Below are 24056 nucleotides of genomic sequence, written 5' to 3'. Positions count from 1 at the left end.
AGTTAAATTTAATAAGAGAGAGATAATAGGTTCTTGCTGACTTATGAGTCAGGGCCTGGGGAGAGAACAGGAAGAGACCACGGTGGGTTTGCACTGTAACACCTGTTGTGCCCTTGATGTACAAAGCCACAGTTTGCATCATTGTGCACAGGTGGCTAGCCCTTTCAGCATCCCTCCCCCAGATCGCCCACTTCCCTTGGATGGGAGGATAGCCTACTCTCTGGGCAGTCTGGTAGAGCTCTCAGCGATTCAGAAGTCTCTCGAACTTTCCAGGGGAACAGACATCTGTCCACTTCACTGGATTATTTCTAAAATGCTACTGTAGCAGAGATTTTTAGGAACATTTCTCAAAAACATTTACAAACAGGGGAAAACGACTGTTTCCGTGCCAACCAATCTTTTTTAATGCTGTTTATAAAATGTATATATGTGTGGTTGCTATGTCTAACACTGCTTTTGCATGCACTCATATATGATTAATTCGATATTTACTGAGTCTTACTGTATGTGATATTGATGTGGTTTTATTTGATGTGTACATTGGTGATATATCTGTTTATATTTAAAGTGCAGAGAAAAAAAATGTTCCGGTCTTTGGAAGCAATTAGCGGCAGTGGCATGCAGTAATGTGATTTTCAGCGATTACACTTTGATTACTATCTGCAAATTTAATTTGTTTAAATGTGTTACTGATTAGACTTGTATCAAAGTGAAGCCACATGTCACACTGAATTCTGTGTAGCTCCCTCGTTAAGGGCGAAGCATATGTGAAATACATTTTTAATCTTGGGTAAAGACATCTTGTGCGCAGAGGGTCACGTCTATAATGAAAGCATGGCGGGTGGTTTTGCGGTATAACCATTTCTATAGCTGCAAAATATCCCTTCATTCTCAGTGGATAGTTGCAGACATATTAAAAGCATATCCACTTTTTTAGCTTGTGCCACTAGATGTGAATCACACTTATGCTGGGTACACACCAGGACGACTAGGGCCCGATCCCCTCAATCTAGATCCAATTCCGACCAATTGGATGTAGATTGTGTGGTGATTGGGCCCTTTTCTGTCCTGGTGTGGACCGATACCGATCCGATGCGCGGTCCCGCGGGTCGGTCGTTATTGAGATCCTACCTGCTGCAGGTAGGATCTGAATGATGACCTCACAGCCGGGTGCGGGTCGCCATCGGATCGGACCCGCTCACGGTGCACATCGTGAGCGGGTCGTGCCCCCCCCGCGTCACCGTGAGCGGGTCGGACGAGACACTGACATGAGCGGTCGTTGTGGTGTGTGCCCTACATTATAGTTGCAGGCAAGCAAATTTGTAGAATCTTAGATGAACACTGAAATAGGAATCATTTTAAAACCAAATTTCAATGCCGTGCAACTATGATTCCATGAGCCATGCTTGATTGTCTATAAGGCAAATATTGGTCCTAATTATATCACAGCTTTCCAAATAAACCCAGCATGGGAAACCCTTAGGGGTGTATCTACCTGACCATCCATGTTTGGTGACCCTATACATTTACACACATTGGGGCAGATGTATTAAGCCTTAACAAGAGATAAATTTAAGGGTGATAAAGAGAGACAAATGTCCAGCCAATCAGAAAACAGGAGTATGTCAGCCTCATTTTCTGGGAATGCAGGAGTCAGTGGCTTCATGTGGACAGTGCATATTTGATCGTACTGACCCATTTGCTGAAACCTTTGTTCAGACTGCTGGAAGGTCAGTAGATATGATCCTGCTCACCGTAGCATGTGAGCGTAGGGATTCTAATGGTCTATAGGGGAGGGATGCTGGAGGTGGCCTCTCGCTAGGGTGGTCACATGACCCAATGATACATAATCCTGCTCTGTTCTACTTTGTCACTGCGAAGCCATTGTTGTGAGGTAGATCTTTTTTGCAAGTCTTCCTATATAAAAGAAGGCTTTAAACATACAGAAGTCCAAGTAATAAATAAAGATCTGATGTCCCAGTGATCACATGATTAATTAAATCTATAGACAAGGATAAACTGCATAATATTTTATGGGGAAAAAAAAACTTAATTGAGTGAAAGAGATTAATGTAAAACTGTAGGAGTGTGACCTTACACATGTGCACATGTGACCTGCAGCGGTGTCACCCAGAGCGGACTGTATGTCTTGCTTTATTTTCATTTGTGCAGATGAGGTAAGAGAAAGGTCGGACCCCATACGGGAAGGCTGACATGGCATAAGAATCACTAAGCAAGGCTAGGAAATATATACACACTTATTTCACCCTAAGGGCACCAGAAAGGCACATGTCTGAACCACGCAGAAATAACAAATTCTATTCACATGAAACATGGGCAGAAGTACATCAGACGCACACTGCTCGCAAGAAGAGTGTATGGGAAAGTATATTTATTCACACACAGAGTTGTATGCATCTGAAGCGGGCACCATGATCATGGGCTTAGAGCAGTGGTTCTCAGAACCCAACACAGGTCATGTTTTCCAGCTTACCCGGCAGGAGCCCTGTGTATCACCTACTGTCACATTTTAGAAATCCACAGCTGACCTGGAAAACATGAACTGTGTGGGGTCCTGAGGGCAGAGTTTGAGAATCTGATGCCTGTGCAGATTAAGTTATGCTTGTGCAAATAAAGGAGCCATATGGGTTCATAGATTTTGTGGTTCGTACATTAGCCCTATTATTACGTATTTATTAAGTACAGAAACTATCACATCGCCTCTCACTCTGGCACCTCTCACCCACACTGCTCATAATAACTTTGGTATGACTTCCTACTTCGGAAAAGATTTCTACCCAACTTAAATGAGAAACTGACCTACATACAAAGCCGTAGGAGGAAGAGCACAGTAGGATTTTCTTAATGGAGTTAAAGGGCCAGATGTATCAAGCTTCAAAAGTGATACAGCAGAGAGTGATAGACAACCAGCCAATCAGCTCCTACCTGACACGTTACAGACTGGGTTTGAAAAATAACAGGTAGGAGCTGATTGGCTGGTTGTTTATCACTCTCCAATTTATCACTTTTGAAGCTTAGTATATCTGCCCAAAAATTTTAAAATAACCAAAATGATGTAGACATACATAACCCAGATCATATGGGAATGTCCTAAATTTTGGTCCTTTTGGAGGGATATTAGGCCACATGCTTAATGTTTTGGACTCATCTTTTACACTGGAACTTGTGTAGTCCCAGTGGTATAACAATAGCCCCGCAGACCCTGCGATCGCGGGGAGGCGATGAGTTAAGTGTGGACAACGGGGGTCTGCGCTGCACTGATCGGGACCAGCAGCCTGTCTTACCCCTCAAATGTGATGCCGTCGAGTCCTGGCGCTCCTCGCTGCTGCTTGAAAACGACCATCTCAAAATGGCTGCCCACTTACACTTTTTGAGTGACACTTTTTGAGGATGCTAGAGGAGGCGACGGCTCAGCACACAGCGCTGACAGATCGCTCAGCAGTGTCACCCTGTGTGTAGGGCGGCCCTTTTAGAACAAACTCCAATTTCTGTTTATTCATTGTTTTTTTAATTGTTTTTATTGTTTAGCCCAACTCTATATTCATGTGGTTATAATAATGTGTATTTGTCACACATTTGAAGGATACAGTATGTTTCTCCCAGGCCTCTGCAATCTTCCCTTTTCCCCTTTTTTCAGTTTTTCCCCATATACTAATTTAAAAAAAAATGTATAAAATAGTGTAGAAATGAAACTGCTTAAAAGAAAATAAATTATCCCGAAAAGAAAACAAACCTAAAGAGTCATCTGTGACATTTGCATTTTGCAGGATCCCTCGCTCTCTCTCCGCGGAATGCACAACGACGCTTCCACTCTTTGTTCTCCGAAGAACGCTGAGAGCTCGGTTTATCTTCTTAAATGACAGGCTCCTGACAGTGGAACGCTCAAAGGTACGACCTGCAAGACAAAAATATACTTTCTTTCACAGAGACTAATCTATAAACATTAAGGAACACTTTTGCCTTAAGTAGGACACAGTGTTGGAGACTGTGAATAGCCCTGACATGTCACCATTACTTAAACTATTATCTAATGAGTGTGCGCCAAATGATGGAAAAAACAAGTACAAAATGAAGTTTTAAATCTTTTTGTTAAAACAAAATAAACCACATTTACTAAGTCTGTGAATTATTAATTAAATAATAACCTCCTGATGCTACATACACATTCTGTAAAGGCAGCTATCGATATCGTTAACCATTTCCCTTGAACTCCCCGCAGCTACAGAACGAACGATATAGAGCATACACACAGAACAGTTTCAAAAGATAAAGGGGGAAATTAACTTTGATGTGTATTCTACTTCACATGTGATGTGGCTGTGGGCAACCAATCAGGTCCTGTCTACTATCTTCTAGAGCAGTGGTAGCCAACCCTAGCCTACGAGAGCTACCAACAGTTCACATTTTCCAGACAACCTAGCTGCTGCACAGCTGCACTCATTAACCACTGACACATTTTAAAAGATACACAGATGGAGCTAATTAGCTCACTTGCGATTCTGTGAGGAGACCTGCAAAACATGCACTGTTGGTAGCTCTCGAGGACTAGGGTTGGCTACCCCAGTTCTAGAGGGTGCTAAAAAATATAATTAGATTCTGATTGGTTGCCCATAGCAACATCACATGTGAAGTAGAATACAAATCTTAGTAAATTTCCCCCAAAGAGTTTGCTTTACCACCGCCCATCTTGTTTTATGAAAAATGTATCTTTATTTTTCATACATACTGAACAATTTGCACCTAGGAGCCGATTCAGATTTGATGAAATGGCTGCGAATTCACAGCGGCCAGCATTCAGTTAAGCCGCCTAGAGTGAGATCCCATCTTGCAAATTAATGTGAGGGCTGTGCGTATGGATGTGTGCCGCTACAAATCTCTTTGCAGCCAAGCGGATATGTCCAAATCCCACCGTAACAGGCTCACTATCAAGTGGTTTCTACATTGGGCAGCAGTCATCGCAGGCTCAGAGCAGCCAGAGACTTCCTCAGTGGTGCGATGGAAAAAGGCATACACGGCCTGGAGCTGACATCACACACATCCTCCCCTAGAGCGCTTTGGCACCCCTAGCATTTTCACGCACACTCCAAGCGTTCCCCAGGCATGGCTGCATTTTACTTAGCACTCGGTTTCTGTCCCCAGACGCCTACTTCCGGTCATCACCTTGCGCAAAAAAAAAAGCAGCAGGCTTTCATCGCAAAACGGCCTTGCGCATGCGTACTGCGGGCCTGCATGTGCTGTGTATCGATTATCGGTCGTGCAAATTCGCAGGTCTGAATTACCCCCCTAATCATTAACCCCTTGAGTGATGGGTTTTGCTGGGGCAGGACAAACCTGTCCTGCCCCAGCAAAATCCACCACAAAAAGTTGTAAGCCCCCCCTCACCTCCGCTCCGGTATTAGTGCGCCGGAGCTTCCCTGCAGTGCTGCCGCTATCCCCCCTGACTAAGCCACTTGTCACATTCAGCAGTGACGTCGGCGGCAGGCTGGGGGATGTTCGCAGTGGCTTGGGAGAACTCGAGTGCCTGAGTGCTCCCAAGTCCCCCCAAGCCGCGCCAACCATACCCGAACCTGCCACCGACGTCACTGTAAATTGAGTGACAGCTGTCAGGCAGGTCAACGGAGCTCCGGCGTACCGATCGCCAGAGAGAAGGGGGGGGGGACTGGAAGGGTGGTGGGGTGGGGGCTCTAGAGGTGCTGCTCCAGTGGTGCACACCTGGACACCACTGGCGCACACCTATTCTATCTTAGTGATATGCCCGGGCATACCACTAAAGGGGTTAACATTCATTGACAAAATTGGACTACATGTACAGACGAGAAAGGTAGATAATGATAATTAAAAACAATGTAGGAGTGTTAGGGGTGATTTTACTAAGATGGGATGCCCCTAGCAACAGATTCTACTTTTTTATTTAACTACTTTTAGAAGATAATACAATCTGATTGGTTGCGATAGGCAACATCCCATCTTTATTAGAACTCCCATCTTAGTAAATGTATCCCTAAAGCTGCGCATACACGGTCCGTTTAACGGATCCGTTTGGGACTTATATAGTACACATCGCATCCTGCATGCCTGCCTTGTGCATGCCTTGTGCATGCAGTGTGCATGCAATGCGATGCGATAACTAGCTAGTATAAAAAGTATGTGCAGCACATACTTTTTGTACCGTACGATGAGATGCGCGGGAGCGCGCATCTCATAGTACAGAACGGACGGTCCGGGAACAGACCGTCTATGGGCAGCTTAACTGTGACATCTTCCAGCCAAATCATTAACTGAAAATCAGGGGATCTTAGCTTCCAGTTGTGGCAATGCTTATGTTACACAGCTCACCATTAGTAGCAACAGTATCAATAACAGTGTTCCTCCCTTGAATGTATTATTGTTAAATGGCCAATGTTCATTATTTGCCTCGTTTGTTAATAATCCACGAAGGCGCATAAATCCCATAGTCACTCACAAATGTATTATTAAAAGCAAGTCCGCCTTAGAAAGCAAATGCAGTCACCAGTACATCCTATTGCTGGCGGTGATACAGTGCTTGCCTCATGCTTGCTTCTGCGGTATACAGGAGATGGATCAGATTACAGGAACCTACATGACACATTGGGGGACATTTACCAAAATGGATTCGTAGAAAAAAGGTGTATTCGTAGGGAGAAATACACCTTTTTTTTACGAATTTGTATTTTCGGGATTTACAATCCCAAAAATACAACAATTCGTAGTCCTAAAGATGGAACATTCGTATTTGTAGTTACAAATACGAATGTCTACACCATCGATAGGATACGACAGAAATCACCATTCAAAAGAATGGTGGTTTCTGATTTACTAAGCAGCCGTACTGACAATACGGCTGCTTAGTGGTGTGAAACACCCACGCAAATACGACAGGAAAATAGAACACCATTTTCCTGTTCTATTTGCGTTTTAGCCTGCACGGATCAGTCAGATCCGTGCAGGCTGCAGTGTAAAAAAATAGAAAAAATAAATAAATAAAAAAAAAAAACGGCGTGGGGTCCCCCCCACAGCCATAACCAGCACCAGGCTGAAGGAGCCGGGGCCGGTAATTAAAAATCAGGGAGCCCGACAAATAGGGGTTCCCCGATTTTTAACAACCAGCCCCAGGCTCCAGGTCCGGGGCTGGTTCCCAAAATACGGGGGACAAAATGAGTAGGGGTCCCCCGTATTTTAAGAACCAGCCCCAGGCACAACCAGCCGGCAGGGTAATGTCACAGCCGGGGGACACTTATAATATAAGGTCCCGCGGCCAAAACATTCTCCCTACCGACCAGTCAGCCTGGCCAGGGGCCCTGGGGGAGTGGGGACCCCCCCAATAAAGGGGTCCCCCCCCTCCAGGACTTACCTGACCAGGCTGAAGCCTGGTGCTGTCCTCGATGCCCCTGGGCGGTGGGCATCGAGCTGATAAATGTTGTAAAAAATAGATAAACCATTGTTTTTTACTGTGGCACTACAAGTGCCAGCAAGCCTCCCCAGCAAGCTGGGACTTGGAGAACCACAAGTCCCAGCCTGCTGGGCATTAAAGGGCCCGCTGGCACTTGTAGTTCTACAGTTAAAAAAATAGTGCACAAAACACACTGACACACTTTTAAAATAAAACTTTATTACACACAAAGCCCACACATACTAATACTTACCTATCTTCTCTCCGTAGGTAGCCCTGATGTCCTGTGTCGGCGTCTTCTGGTCCTGTGTCGTCTTCTTCCTCCATGTCGACGTCGCTGTCGGCGATGGTGTCCCCGTCCGGATCCGAAGAAATCCATTTGGGAAGCTGTGGAAGGAAACCATACTCACCTGTCCCAGCGCGACGTAGTCCAGGTAAGTGTCTTTGCAAAAAAACAAAACGCACACCCGAATCCAAGCGGACACGACGGAGACACACGTGTGTTTGTTTACATCGTGCGGCTCCGCCTCCCGAATGCCGCTATTGGCCGCCTTGCGGCCTAGCGGCCAATCAGGAGCCGCTAGGCCGCAAGGCGGCCAATAGCGGCATTCGGGAGGCGGAGCCGCACGATGTAAACACCGTGCGGCTCCCTGCTTGTCCGGCTGGATTCGGGTGTGCGTTTTGTTGTTTTGCAAAGACCCTTACCTGGACTACGTCGCGCTGGGACAGGTGAGTATGGTTTCCTTCCACAGCTTCCCAAATGGATTTCGTCGGATCCGGACGGCGACAGCGACGGTCGACATGGAGGAAGAAGACGACACAGGACCAGAAGACGCCGACACAGGACATCAGGGCGACCTATGGGAAGAAGATAGGTAAGTATCAGTATGTGTGGGCTTTGTGTGTAATAAAGTTTTATTTTAAAAGTGTGTCAGTGTGTTTTGTGCACTATTTTTTTAACTGTAGAACTACAAGTGCCAGCGGGCCCTTTAATGCCCAGCAGGCTGGGACTTGTGGTTCTCCAAGTCCCAGCTTGCTGGGGAGGCTTGCTGGCACTTGTAGTGCCACAGTAAAAAACAATGGTTTATCTATTTTTTACAACATTTATCAGCTCGATGCCCACCGCCCAGGGGCATCGAGGACAGCACCAGGCTTCAGCCTGGTCAGGTAAGTCCTGGAGGGGGGGGACCCCTTTATTGGGGGGGTCCCCACTCCCCCAGGGCCCCTGGCCAGGCTGACTGGTCGGTAGGGAGAATGTTTTGGCCGCGGGACCTTATATTATAAGTGTCCCCCGGCTGTGACATTACCCTGCCGGCTGGTTGTGCCTGGGGCTGGTTCTTAAAATACGGGGGACCCCTACTCATTTTGTCCCCCGTATTTTGGGAACCAGCCCCGGACCTGGAGCCTGGGGCTGGTTGTTAAAAATCGGGGAACCCCTATTTGTCGGGCTCCCTGATTTTTAATTACCGGCCCCGGCTCCTTCAGCCTGGTGCTGGTTATAGCTGTGGGGGGGACCCCACGCCGTTTTTTTTTTTATTTATTTATTTTTCTATTTTTTTTTACACCTTGCAGCCTGCACGGATCTGACTGATCCGTGCAGACTGCTAGAAATAATTCGTATTAGCAGCCGTATATACGGCCGCTAATACGAATCATTACACCATCGGAGGGTTACAAAGCAGTCGTATATGACTGCTTTGTAACTGATCCTCCGGAACACGACTTTGCATACGACTTAAACAGTCGTATGCAGTCGTAGGGAAAATACCAATACGAAAAACTAGGTTTTTCATATTGGTAAATTTCCATTTTATCTGCAAGTTTGGACCTTTCCAAAGATATCAAACAGGGAGCAATCATGAGTTTAAATTCTCTACAAATACTTCCCACAATCTCATTCCAGATGCCGGACTTAGATTATCATAAATCTTGAAGTAAGAAGATCCTCTGATTCTTAGGAGAATAGAAAATGTATAATTTAAGGGATTAGCAAATGTGATTTATTGTATTGTAAGAAAGCTTTACATTTTAACTCATTCCACATCTGTTAAAACCGGTATTTGATTCACACTGTTTATGTGATTGTTTACATATCGCTGTCACACTATCAGTATTTGATCTATTTAAAATTGTTAATTGTTATTTCGTGGCTAGCAGCTAGCATAGGCCACCAGGTGAAGTGCCTGTTATAGGTACCACAGCCACCCTGTGCATTAACTACAACATGTCACGGATATCTGTTTTTATTGATCTGTGTCGGGACCTTTGGTTTTAGTTGATGCTGGATTGAAGCGGAGATTGGATGCTTTTATGAGACTTCTCTAGGGTAGACTAATCAGTAGCACTGGAAACAAGGTAGGATGCTAGACCAGGAACTGGGCTGGAGTATGGAATTCAAAGTAATACAACCTGTAACGAATCATGGAGCGCTCAACCCCAGAACCTGATCCCGTAATCCTGGATATGGAACCCACTACTGGGAACCCAGGAGTGCAAAGGCAATGGAGACTCAGAACCGGGCACAACTAGAACTGTAATCAATAATCCAAAACCAGAAATGAGGAAATCGGGACTGTACCCTGAATCCCAGAGCATAGAACTGGAGCCTGCAGACTAGCAAGCAGAGCTGGAATTGGAAACTGAAACTCAAAAATTACACCAGATACCAGATAGCCAGGACATTAGAACAAATATCTGAAACTGATGGAATGCTATAGGACATCCATATATAGTGGTACTCGGTAGAGAGGCAGGTGCTTGATGGAGATTGGTAAAGGTGCAGATGGTACCATAGGGTTCTTGCTGGAGATCAGATACTGAGTATGGCACAACGTTTGCAGGAATATGAACTTGCAGAAGTTAATTTATAAACCAGGCACCAAGGGTCCCATTTAAGAACAACATTACCCATTTAGCACTAAAAGGGGCAATGTCCTTGTTTCAGTATTCAACCATCACTGTAGGTGTGATGTACTAAGCATTACATCAGCGATACATCCCGTCTTTTATCCGGTAGTTAATAATGCCAGTATGCACCAGGAAATTACCAAAGGAGAGCTGTTATTTGCGATAGCAAGACTTCTGGGTTTAGGACCCGATAGTCCTTCTGCACTTGCGTAGGGTGATGTGACAGCTGTCGGGGTGGTGGGAGAGATCCACTTGGATCCATCTCAGAGGGAAACGTGAAGAGAAGCCCATAGTCATCTATCGGACATGTAAAGATGCAGAACAGTGCTCCATGAATGACCAGGAGATGCTCGGGCAACCATGAAGTGACAGCACTGGACAGGAGAAGTGGAACTAATGCTAAATACAGACTGGTTTATATATCGGCTGTTCATGCGAGCGCTTGATATATCGTGAGCCCGTAGGGAAGTGTACCTCCAATATGTCTATGGCCTATATATCTGCAGATATATTGGTCCATATTGCTATATACTTGGTCATCACAATGGTGGCTTGCTGATGGATTGGTCGGGTGTGAAACCCACTGAGGATGTTTCTGTCAGAGGCATCCTTAATTTCGTGATAGACAGACTCAGTGGCGCGCATGAATTATAAATCTCAGCAATAAATCAGAGTGGAGGCTTTACTTACTCCTGTTCCTATTAATTCTGCACGGTTCTTCCGGTCCAATTCCCAGATGGCTGTCTCCTGTGGGTGAGCTATATACAAGGTTGTCCTGACCCGTTTCGTCAGATGCTAAGGCTGATGCAGTGGACAGTTCAGGGGACACTGCTGCTACTGTTAAGTCCAGTGAGGAGCTGCAGTCTGGGGACCCATCCTGTGAACGTCTCTTGCGCTCTTTGGTAAGGCCATAGTGTGATGCACCTTTACACCTGTGGGTAGGAAAGCAGTGACCATAGATTATTACTGGGCTTTAGCAAAATACAGTTTTCTAGGACCATGATATGTAAAGTATAACCTAAGTTAAAAAGAAAGATAAAACACTGACAATATGTTTTAAATATACAATTATAATTGAAAATAAATAAATAACTTCACTTACAGAAGCCACACACACACACACACACACACACACACACACACACACACACACACACACACACACACACACACACACACACACACACACACACACACACACACACACAGCTTTCCTACTGTTATACCTGCTGTTCCACTACATTATATGTGAATTATTCCACACACCCCTTAAAGTGCAAGCTCATTTGGGTACAGCCATCTTTCTCTTCTGTTTAACGTTACCGTGTGTAAATAGTTTTAATAGTATCCTGCCACAATGAAGGGTTGCATAATATGTTTGCGCTTTAAATATAAAGGATAATAACACCAATGACCTATGGAGCCAGATGCACTAAGCTTTAACACATTTGAAGCTAAAGGTCCATACACACTGGGCGATTATGCCCACCATGTATGGACAGCGATGATCGCTATCATCGCTGGGGGGGAAAGCTGCTCGGTGCATACACACTGAGCTGCTTTCTCCATGCCTGGTGTCGACAGCGGGGGGGGGGGGGGGGGGGGGGTACGGAGCTGCTCATCTGCTTCTAATACCAGCAGATGAACGGCTTTCCCGGGGATGAGGTGGGAGTGTGCAGCAGCACTCACTGCTCATCGCCGTGCCATACACACTGGGCGGCTTTGAGCTGAAAGCCGCTCAAACTTGCTGGTTGCAAGTTTGCAAACGAGTAAAAGGGGTTTAAAACGGTAATATACAGTTTTAAAAACCATTTCAAAATACCAACGTTTAGGCAATGTGAAAGCAGTATCTGTGTACCCATCGCACTGTGTTTGTGGGACAGAGAGAGAGAGAGAGATTTATTTGCTATTATTGCTGACTGGCGGTGAGATTGGTGGAAGACTGCAGCTTGGCCTTCCTTGTAGTGCACGGAATCCCTGATCTTTTGATCAAAAAATTAACACAATTTCACAAGGTTAGAACAAGATATTTTCCAATTATTGCAAATCATTTGGATGCTCCATCTAGGCACACAAAGCTAAATAATTAGGGGTTTATTTATGAAGATGGTAGTTCTACTGAAAATGGGATGGTGCTAGCCCAATATTTCCCAAGTTCTTCCCATACCGACCCTCTCCAGTTTAGTCTGAAAGAAGCTCCTACCACTTAACCGTTGAGATTGTTGATTACTTATAAAGCGTTAATGTTTGTTATGTTCTATATTACCTTTCTGTACCTGTTTCTCATATTGTACTATTAGGTTTCAGGGCTGACACCATGGGGGAAATTTACTAACAAATATTTGTGAAATTTTTTTTTTTCGTATTCATATTGATGGGACATTCGTATTTGTATTTACTAATACGAATGAATACACCATCGATAGAATACGCCAGGAATCACCATTCAAAAGAATGGTGGTTCCTGATTTACTAAGCGGCCGCATTGAAAATACGGCCGGTAATTAGTGTAAAACGGCCACGAATATACGGCAGGAAAATAGACTTTATTTTCCTGTCGTATTTGGCAGAAGCCTGCACGGATCAGTCAGATCCGTGCAGGCTTCAGTGTTAAAAAATAGAGAAATAAATAAAAAAAACGGCGTGGGCCCCCCCCCCCCCCCACACAGCCGTAACCAGCACCAGGCTGAAAGAGCCGGGCCAGTAATAAAAAATCAGGAAACCCGACAAATAGGGGTTCACCGTTTTTTTTAAAACCAGCCCCAGGCTCCAGGTCCGGGGCTGGTTCCCAAAATACGGGGGACAAAATGACTAAGGGTCCCCTGTATTTTAAGTATTTTAAGAACCAGCCCCAGGCCAAACCAGCCAGCAGGGTAATGTCACAGCCGGGGGACACCTATTATATAAGCCGAGAAAGTTGGCTCCTGATTGGCCGCTAGGCGGCCAATAGAATTATTCAGAGGAGAGGCGCGGAAGATGAAAGATCTCTGCGCCTCTCCACAGTCCGATGCGGGGAGCTGCCGGAATTGCCGGCATGTGCCAGAAGACCAGGACTATGTCGGATCAAGAGGACAGACTTCGCAGGAGGACCTCGGTGAATTGGATTTCCTTCCACAGGTTCCCCATGGATTTCTTCGGACCCGGACGCCGACACAGACGCCGCTGACATGGAGCCGAACGCCGACATGGACCAGGATACCGGACCAGGACCCAGGGACCTACCTACGGGCTCAAGATAGGTAAGTATCAGTATGTATGGGCTTTGGATGTATTAAAGTTTTATTTTCATTGTGTGTTAGTGTGTGTTTATTTGACTATTTTTATTACTGTGGAACTAGAAGTGCCAGCGGGCCCTTTAATGCCCCACATGCTGGGACTTGTGGTTCTCCAAGTCCCAGCTTGCGGGGGAGGCTTTCTGGGACTCATAGTTTCACAGTATTAAACAATAGTTTTATCTTTCTTTTACACTGAAATCAGCCTGGTGACCACCGCACAGGGTCACCGGGGACAGCACCAGGCTTCAGCCTGGTCAGGTAAGTCCTGGAGGGGGGGACCCCTTTATTGGGGGGGGGTCCCCACTCCACCCGGGGCCCCTGGCCAGGCTGACTGGTCAGTAGGGTGATGTTTTGGCCGTGGGACCTTATATAATAAGTGTCCCCCGGCTGTGACATTACCCTGCTGGCTGGTTTGGCCTGGGGCTGGTTCTTAAAATACCCATTTGTCGGGTTTCCTGATTTTATATTACCGGCCCCGGCTCTTGCAGCCTGGTGCTTATTACAACTGTGGGGGGGACCCCATGCCGTTTTTTTATTTATTTATTTTTCTATTTTTTTTTACACCTTGCAGCCTGCATGGATCTGAATGATCCGTGCAGACTGCCTGTAGGAATTCGTATTAGCGGCCGTATATACGGAGGTTAATACGAATTAATACACCATCGGAGGGTTACAAAGCAGTCGTATTTGACTGCTTTATTAATCCCCCCCCGGAACACGACTTTGCATACGGCTGAAACAGCCGTATACAGTTGTAGTCATTCGTATCAAGAATACGAATACAATTTTTTGTATTCAGATTCTTAGTAAATTTCACCCATATGTCCACGTAATCTGACAGTTCTGCAATATTCTGCTGTTCATGTGACTTGTTATCTGTAATGTGGCTTATGCCAAATTTTGGATGTACCCTAATTCCACCCCCTTCCCCGCTTGATGGAAAATGGGATGGTGCTGTGAGCAACCAATCTATTATCTTCTAGAAGGTGCTAAATAAATAAGTAGAATCTGATTGGTTGCTATAGGCAACATCTCATCTTCAATAGAACTCCCATATAGTAGATAAACCCCTATTGTCCAATCAGGCTGGTTGGAATAAAAAGCTGGTAATGTATGGGAGCAAATGGTCAATGGGCCTTATTCTAGTTCACTCTTTCTCACAAAATCCTTCTTAGATGGACAAAACCATGTGCACTGCAGGGGGGCAGATGTAAAATGTGTGAATTAGATTTGGGTGAGTTATTTTGTATATGTGCAGGGTAAATACTGACTGCTTTATATTTACACTGCAATATAGATCTCACTTTGAAGAAAAACCCCACCCAAATCTAATTCTCTCTGCACAAGTAACATCTGCCCCACCTGCAGTGCACATGGTTTTGTCTATCTAAGAAGGATTTTGTCAGAAAGAGTGGACTAGAATAAGGCCCATTGACCATTTGCTTTGAAATAACTAAAGTAATTCAAACAAATTGGTTAAATCAAGTGGATTTAACCAATTTGCCTGATTGACTATTTTGTCTGTTTTTCAGTGTTAAGGCCCATACACACTCTGTGAACAAATTACAATCAACCATTTAATTCCAAAAGCTGGAACATGGACAAAAAGCAGTCATCGGCATACATTGATTTAACCAGTTTGTCTGATGACCATTTTTAGTTTTGTCTGTTTTCCATGTTTAGGAGCAAATGGACAATTCTAATTTGCTTCCAAAAATTCCATTCCAACCAGCGAGATTGGAAAGATAATCTTAGTGTATATGGGCCATTAGGGAGAAAATGATCATTTATACCCATATACAGACATTCCTCACTTAACGACCTACCTGTTTACCGACTGCCCGGAGTTACGACCCGGTTTTTTTAGCATCCGCGCTGCGACTGCTCGGACTTACGACCCTGCCCACTCGGATTTACGACCCGCGCGCCTACCCACTCGCAGTTACCACCCGCCCAGACTGTTTAGCGACCCGAGGCGTACAGTACTGTACGTACAGCGTCAGTTTGACATGGCAGAGAAAAGGAAGAATATGACAGGAGAACGTGGCAAGAAAAGGAGGGCTATTGATCTTCAGCAGAAAATGAGGATCATAAACGATCATGAAGCTGGAAAGAAAGTGAAAGAGATTGCAAGTGAGTTGGAGCTGGCACATTCAACCATTTCAACAATCTTGAAGGATAAGGATAGAGTGAAGGAGGCAGTGAAAGCATCAACAGGCTATAAAGCCATAATAACTAGGCAGCGGAAAGGCCTCTTTCATGAAATGGAGAAATTACTGGCAATCTGGTTTAATGACCACATACAAAAAAGAATGCCACTGAGCCTTTCAATAATTCAAGCCAAGGCACACTGTATCTTCCAGACTTTGAAGGTACGTGAAGGGGAAGAATCAACAGGTGCATTTACAGCAAGCAATGGATGGTTTCAAAGGTTCCGTCGCAGATTCAACCTGCATAATCGCAGTATCAGCGTTGAGGCTGCAAGTGCTGATGTAGAAGCAGCAGGAAAATTTGTGGATGAATTGATGAATTCATCAAGGAAAGCAGCTACTGTCCAGAACAGATCTTTAATGTGGATGAAACTGGCCTTTTTTGGAAAAAAATGCCTGAAAGGTCCTACATACACACAGAAGCTAAAACAATGCCCGGCTTCAAGGCTTTTAAGGACAGAGTCACTTTACTGTTGGGAGGAAATGCCGCTGGTTTCAAATTAAAGCCTTTGCTCATCTATCGCTCCCTGAACCCATGTGCATTGAAGCAGATTAGCAAGCACATGCTGCCTGTTTACTACCGTGCAAATAGCAAGGCATGGATGACACAAGCTTTATTTGAAGATTGGTTCATCAACTGCTTCATACCCCAGGTCAAGCAATATTGTCTGCAGAAGGGTGTTCCCTTTCATATTATCCTCCTGCTTGATAATTGCCCAGGACACCCTCAACATCTTGATGATGTAAACCCGGATGTAAAGGTTATGTTTCTACCTAAAAACACAACTGCTATCCTACAGCCAATGGACCAAGGGGCTATAGCCACGTTTAAGGCATACTATTTGCGCACCACTTTTTCCAAACTTGTATCAGCAACAGAAAATGATGAAGTAACCCTTCGTGAATTTTGGAAGGCCTACAACATTTTAGACTGCATAAAGAACATTGAAACAGCTTGGGAAGAAGTGACAGAAAATTGTTTGCAAGGCATATGGAAAAAATGTCTAAAATGTTTCATGAATAATGTCGAAGGGTTGGACACAGCTTGTCGATGTCATAAATCAAAACACTGTGGAGCTGGCTAACAAGCTTAATTTAGATGTGGAAGTGGAAGATATTGAAGAATTAGTGGAATATGTTGAGGGAGAGTTAACAAACGAAGTTCTAATAGAATTGGAAGCACAGCAGCACTTGGAAGAGAAAGAAGGAGAAGAAGAGGAAAGAGCAGAAGTAGAAAATAAGTTCACTGTAAAGGGGTTAGCTGGTGTGTTCTCAAAAGTGAATGCGGCTATGTTACAGCTTGAGGGTATGGACCCTAATGTTGAAAGGTCCACGAAAGTGGAACGCCAAATGAACGAACTTTTACAATGCTATCGTGAAATTTATGAAGAAAAGAAGGCAAAGAAAAAGCAGACCACGCTGACGGGTTTCTTCTCAAAAGCTACACCCAGTAGCACTCCCCCTACAAGTTCTGTAATTTCCTTGCCATCATCTCCCCTACTTGGGCCCTCAACAACTGCGGGTAACCCTGCTGATGACCAATGATGATGGTATTGTACTGTAGTCTGATTTTTATTTTTTTTGTGTTTTCCTTTTGTTTTGATTTATTTTCTTTATGCAAGTTATGTGAAGTAAAAAAGCATGCAAATTAAAGCAAGTTATGTTATGCAAAGTAAAAAAACTTGCAAAATAAAACATGCAAATTAAACAAATTTATGTTAACAAAGCTTAAAAGCAAAGTAAAGCAAGTTATGTTTAAAAAAGTGCATACAGTACTGTTTGCAAAAATAAAAAAAATGCAAAGTAAAAGAAGTTATGCAAAGTAAAACAAGTATCATTCTTCTTTATTTCTTTATTTAGAAGTGTATTTCTTTATTTAGCCCCTTTACTTGTTATAAGGGGTTTTATATAGGCTCGTTTAACGACCAATTCGCTTAACGTCTGGGTCGTAGAAACGGAACCTGGTCGTTAAGTGAGGAATGTCTGTATTACAATATTTTCTTTCCAACCAGATCGAAGAATAAATCCTCAGGTGTATGGTTAGTCTAATGCCCACTCCCCACATATCTATTGAAGGCCCCCTTGCTCTGCAGGCCTCTCTATGTAGGACTGAATTGCATGCACTGGTGTGGCAGGGACCAACCGCTGTCACGTCGTCGTGATGTGCGTCACGATGATCAGGCAGATCCCAAAGTGAAACATTCTGCACACAAAGGATGCATGCTACAGAACACTTGCCAACGTAATAACTAACAGAGCTTGTTACTGTCGGATGATTGATTATACGTATTCTAAAAGGATCTCTTTACAGTTAACACATGTTCACCACTTGTGAGCTATCAAAGCAGCATTATTCCCCCTGACATCAGTACTTATATCACATCTCAGATGTACAGTACGCCTGGAGAAGATGTGCCTAGATATTCAGCTCCCTGCCTTGTTAGGTAACGCGGCACACATGTACACGCTGCCTGAACAGCCTCAGGTCTCTGTGTGCAAGCTATTGTGACAATATTCATTTCTATATAAGGAAGGACTGGGTTCCAAACATGAAAGTAACATGAAGGCAAGCTGCCACATTAGCACAAGACTGCTTGGGATCGCGGTGTAACATTATTTTTAATCATGACTACAAGACTTTGATCATGGCTCATGTTTGACAAATCTCAAGTCTTTGTCAAATCATTTGTAACTGTGCATTAAGTTGAAGTGAAGTGTATTATTATAAAGAGGTGCTATCTGTAATAACAGTCTCATCTACCCACTTTCATCACATAGCCATTATATACATTAATGGGTAAGAATAGGGCAGACCGGCTTTTATGAAAAAAGTGTCTGTGCATGCTATTTGTAGCGGGGTTGCACAACTTTTTTTAAGGGCCAGATGTACTAAGCTTCAAAAGAGATAAAAAGGAGAGTGATAAACAACCAACCAATCAGATTTTTCAAACACAGCCTGTAACAAGGCAGGTAGGAGCTGATTGGCTGGTTGTTTATCACGCTCCACTTTATCGTGTTTTAAAGTTTGGTGCACCCGGCCCTATATATTAGTTGCATTTACAAGATTAAAAGATCCCGGCCCCTGTTTTATGATTGTTCGAGACTTTGTTACTTCCCGACCATTATGTGGCCTGCTCAGACAATAGATATAAGTACATAGATATAAGTCACTCATAAAAGTAATATTTCTGTTAATAATAATAATAATAATAATAAAAAAAGTATTTATAATAAGTTTATTTATATAGCTGTTTTCTCCAGCAGGACTCAAAGTCGCTTTACAAACAGAAAAACAAACACCAATTTAAACCGTTTTGTATTGCAGGATTGGTTCAGTCATTTTGGGAAATAAATTCCATGGGCTTTATATTCCACTCATGAAAGGTACCAGGTGAGGCAGCCATCTTGGGCACGCTACATTGGATTACTCTGGGTGGAATTGGTTGTGCCTAGAGTGAATTATACAAAATGTGGCTTGTAGTAGGGTCCTAACACAACACTTAGGCCCATGTATTGTCCATCCAATCAACTAGAGCATCGGTTGAGGCAGTCATGGTGGGTGCACTACAAAGGTTACACTGTGAGAGGTAAGACATGCAAGGACCCAAGTCATATATGGAGTCATATATGGGGGAATGGTCACACTTGTGCAGTATGATACAGATGGAGTCCGTCCGTCTCTTTCATTGCTCTTTCATCGCTGGCGAGCGCTGGTGGAGAGGGACTCCATCAGACTGGGACATGGTTAATAGCCTGATTGCTGCAATTTGTACCATCTGCAAGCAGTGCAATTCTTCGGCTGTGAGATCAAGGTAGAGGGCACTGCAGCATTCTATGCGTTCTGATCTTCTGAGGAAGTGCACGGTTCTGGCTATGGGCCTTATTCTAGTTCACTCTTTCTGACAAAATCCTTCTTAGATGGACAAAACCATGTGCACTGCAGGGGGGCAGACGTAAAATGTGCAGATAATTAGATTTGGGTGAGTAATTGTGTTTCTGTGCAGGGTAAATACTGGCTGCTTTATTTTTACACTGCAATATATATCTCACATTGAAGTAAAACCCCACCCAAATCTAATTCTCTCTGCACAAGTAACATCTGAACCACCTGCAGTGCACATGGTTTTGTCCATCTAAGAAGGATTTTGTCAGAAAGAGTGAACTAGAATAAGGCCCTATGTTCCCCAGATGAAAGAACGAGGATTTGATTGCGGCTGATACCTGAATGTGAAGGTGAAACCACATAAAAATGAATGTGCACCTGAGGCTGCGCTTTTAATGCATTTTGCATGTAATTTTCTTGTGATGAACTTTTAATAATACAAATGATGCCTCAGCCAGCTCTCCTTACTGCATGAGAAATAGGTCATGCTATTTTGTATTATTAAAATCAAAGGCTTTTAACTTTCATTTGAACTATTTTTAATGATTTTGTTACGGTGGAAGAACTGGATAGGTGTGATCAAGCCCTAAAGGTACACGCTGGTCATTGGACAAGAACTGGGACACGGATCAGAATATCGCATGCACGTGAAAAATGGTAAGAACAAATTTGGTATTACTTTAAATCATTAAGCAATGACATACACAAACATACAAAACTTTGCTCAGCTTAAATACACTAAATCATAAATGAAGTAATAGCCGGCAGATACAGTTCTGCCGTTGATATTTAAGATGAGCAAAGTTCAAACAGAGAGTGTGCTATCAGCTATCATTATATTATATTATACAGTGTTCCTGCAGGAGTAAACCTAATGTACACAGTGTCAGCTATTTCAGCATTATTCTTATGCAAGCGGACAGGGTACAATGAGAGGAGGGAAACATATGGTAAGTATAAAATTCATATACCTGAAGGCAGAGAACACAGTTTTTTCTTGTCTATTTTAATGCTCTTTAAGTGTCAGTGTGTATAATTGTGTTTGCTAGTAACATCTGCAGAGAATATTTGCTTACGCAGGGCCACAATTAGGGGGGGCTAGGGGGCTGCATGCCCCGGGTGCTGGATGTGAAACACATACGTGCATGCAGGTAGGGGGACGGAGAGGAGCTACATTTCTGCCTTGCCCCGAGTAACAAAACTCTATGTTTCAGCCCTGGTTTATGGACTTATTTGCTGCCGGTAGGCCCTACCTGTAGAGGGATTTGCTGTCTATCTTTTGCAATAGAATCACTCAGTTACTCAGAAACAATAACTTCCGCAGATTGTTTCAATAATGGACCTTTCTGTGGCTGTGATAAGCATAAATTCCAACTGTCCATTTACTGCAAGAACGTCCCGGTTTTTGAGGACGTACCCACGACCCACCCGGGGCCAGCAGTTGGGAGTCCCCGCTGCCACCCGCTTGTCAGCAGGGAACAGACGCACAGCATCTATTCCCCGCAAGCAGAGGGGAAGCAACGTCAAAACAGAGAAGTGGTCTCGCGCGAGTGACGCGATTAAAGGCCACGTCCCCAACATTTCGGCCGCAGTGCGAAGGTCCCACTAGACCACCAATGAAAGTTGGGAAGTATGTGATAAGTAATAATGGAAAAGCTTTGTTATACTACGTAGTGGTTTTAGTCACTTATACTGGTTTCAGAAATCGGGTCTTGTATTAGGCGATCCAATGGGATTGCCGAATAAAAAAATATTGCCCAAAAATTCAGAAGAAATAGCGAAACACAGCAATTTTCCAGCTCCCCATGTATTACCGGGGTTATAGGATATCGTCCTAATTTTAGATTCAGTATAATTACAGATTTGTTAATAAAATGATACTGAACCAGGATAAATAGGTATTGTTTTGCATCATTTGATTATTTTAATTTTCTTTTAAATAGGTCAAAAGATTAAGGGGAATGTTGTCGTGTCATAAAATGTCAGTGCCAGCATGATCATGAAGGTACCTTGGCGCATGCAGCAATAGCGGCACATGTGAAGTCATGCGGATAATCATTCCATTGCAAAAACATCAGCGTTGCATACAAGCATGCATTAGGCCCAGTGTATCGGCAGCTTTACTATATGAATTCCCTGTTTACAGAGGGGAGTATTTGGTACATGACCCCAAACAGCGGCTATGCATGTAAGAGATCAGTCAGCTTGGTCAGGGAGTACATCTATTGCCAAAATATGTTAGTAACATTCTGATAGCACAACTCCCAAGTGTATGTATCTGGGAATAGGGAACGTACAAGTGATTTATGAGGACGCGTCATTGAGTCCGGCAGGAAGGGACAGCTCTTTGCTGCTTGTATTAATTATCTTGAAATAAAGTGAAGTGTTTCCTAAGACCTAAACACACTGCAACTATTAACCTTGATGTAAGTGGTCAGTGGACTGGTATTATCAGTGCATTTTCTTACTAGGCATTATAGTCATCCATACTGTACATTCTGCTAAGAAGCACACATGAGATCAAATATGGGTTCCAGAAATAGAAAAAGGCCAAATTTTTTTTTCAGCTCAATCAAGAGTTAGTTCAAGAGTTAGTTCTTTAAGTGAATTTATATTTAATGGTAGTTTAGTAAATGGCTTCTGGAGAGGGAGCTGTGGGGAGGGTGAGATTAGGCTGTGGGGAGGGGGAGGTTAGGCTGTGGGGAGGTAGAGATTAGGATCAGGCTGTCGGGAGAGGGAGGTTAAGGTTGGGCTGCAGGGTTAGGGAGGTTAGGGTTAAAAAGTAGGAGGGAGAGGTTAAGGTTAGGCTGAAGGGATGGGGAGGTTAGGGTTAAGCTGCAGGGAGAGGAAGGTTAGGGCTAGGATGCAGGGAGGGTGAGGTTAGGGTTAGGATGTGGGGAGGGGGCGGTTAGGGTTAGGCTGCGGTCAGGGGGATTAGGCCGTGTTGATTCATAATTGTGGCCCTACGCTGCCGCCAATCAGGTGCGGAGCTCCCAGGGAGCCCGCTCCTCATTGGCTGAGGAAATTCCCTATGACTGACATCAAGTCAGTTTTGGGGAGCCCCTCAGTGTCTGCTTAGATTCGGGTGAATGGTTTGGGTTTTTTTTAACCGGTGGACTGCCTACATGGACTGAAGAGGATGCAATCTACGCCGGATGGGATGGTGAGTATGATTTTTTATCACAGGTACCCTATGGATTCTACAGAGAAGAGGACAGGCCTATGGTGGACCCTATAGGTAAATATGTATATGTGTGTTTAAAATGATACTTAATTACTGTGTGTGTTTTATTTAGGTATTATTTCTGCTGTGGAACTACAAGAACCAGCGGGTCCATTAACCCCCTCCACAACAGACCCCAATAATTGATTCTGTTTTTTTAAACATTACTGGTATCAGCCTGGCCCCCACAGCCTAGAGAGGCTGGGGACAGCCTCATGCTTCATCCCGGGTTAGGGATGCCCTGGAGGGTCCAGTGCTGACCAGCCAAAGGTTAATGCTTTGGCTGGGGAGCATGTACATAAAGTGTCCCCTGGCTGTGGCATCAGCCTGCTGGCTGTTTGAGCCCGGTGCTGGTTGCCGAAATACAGATGACCCCTAGTAATTTTGTCCCCATGTATTTTGGGAACCAGGTTTGGGCCAAGAGCCCAGTGCTGGATTAAGAAATACAGGGGGACCCCACATCATTTGTTCCCCTGCATTTCTGTAACCAGGACTGGCTCTAAGAGCAGAGGCTGGTTATAGCCGGGAGGGGTGAACTGCAAGACGGTTTTTTTAAATCATTTATTTATTGTTTCTTATTTTTACACAGAGAAGCCTGCACGGATCTGACTGATCAGCCCAATATGCCTGGAAAATGAGGTCTATATTCCAGTCGGATTTACTGCTGAGTCCTAGCCAAATTCAGCAGTATGAATGATTGTAAATTAGCCGATCAGATAGAACTCTGTGGTCAAATAAAGGCAAATCAGCCGAATTTGACTATTTGTAAATTTCCCCTAATGTGTCTTAAGCTGGGCATATACACTACTGTGAATCCTCTCAGCAGTGTGTGCCCAGCCAATCACCTGCGAGCCTCATAGGACCTTCATCACATGCGGTCCTTTATACTTGTGATGGATCGCAAGCGACCCCAGTTCCCCGCCCGGCCCTCTGACGGGAGGGAGGTCGGAGGTCGAACTGGCATGCGGGACCGCCATTAGATCTGAGGGGACATCACAATGACCCGATTTGGGAAGATTTCTTGGCCCGTTTCTTCAAAATCGAGTTAGTGTATAGTGTATGCCTTAAAATACATAAGATAAATAAGGTTATTGCCATATGACAACTGACACCAAGCAATCATTTA

The 24056-nt window shown here is 44.2% G+C and overlaps 1 protein-coding gene across 2 annotated transcripts in view; it reads right to left on the bottom strand.

The window, feature by feature from the left end:
- LNX1 (ligand of numb-protein X 1) overlaps positions 1–24056 on the bottom strand; it is a 157059-nt gene that overhangs the window by 82916 nt on the left and 50087 nt on the right. For both annotated transcript variants that reach the window (XM_083168393.1, XM_083168392.1), the window contains exons 2-3: positions 11030–11271; positions 3755–3916 (exon numbers count right to left, since the gene is read on the bottom strand). In XM_083168393.1, coding sequence (XP_083024519.1) covers positions 3755–3916; positions 11030–11271 — 404 coding nt within the window. The remainder of the gene's footprint in view (positions 1–3754; positions 3917–11029; positions 11272–24056) is intronic.

The sequence above is a fragment of the Crinia signifera genome, chromosome 1 (assembly GCF_055691185.1).
Source record: "Crinia signifera chromosome 1, ASM5569118v1, whole genome shotgun sequence".
In the NCBI taxonomy this organism is placed as follows: domain Eukaryota; kingdom Metazoa; phylum Chordata; class Amphibia; order Anura; family Myobatrachidae; genus Crinia; species Crinia signifera.
The sequence above is the reverse complement of the archived record's forward strand: the minus strand, read 5'-3'. Positions and strand labels throughout refer to the sequence as shown.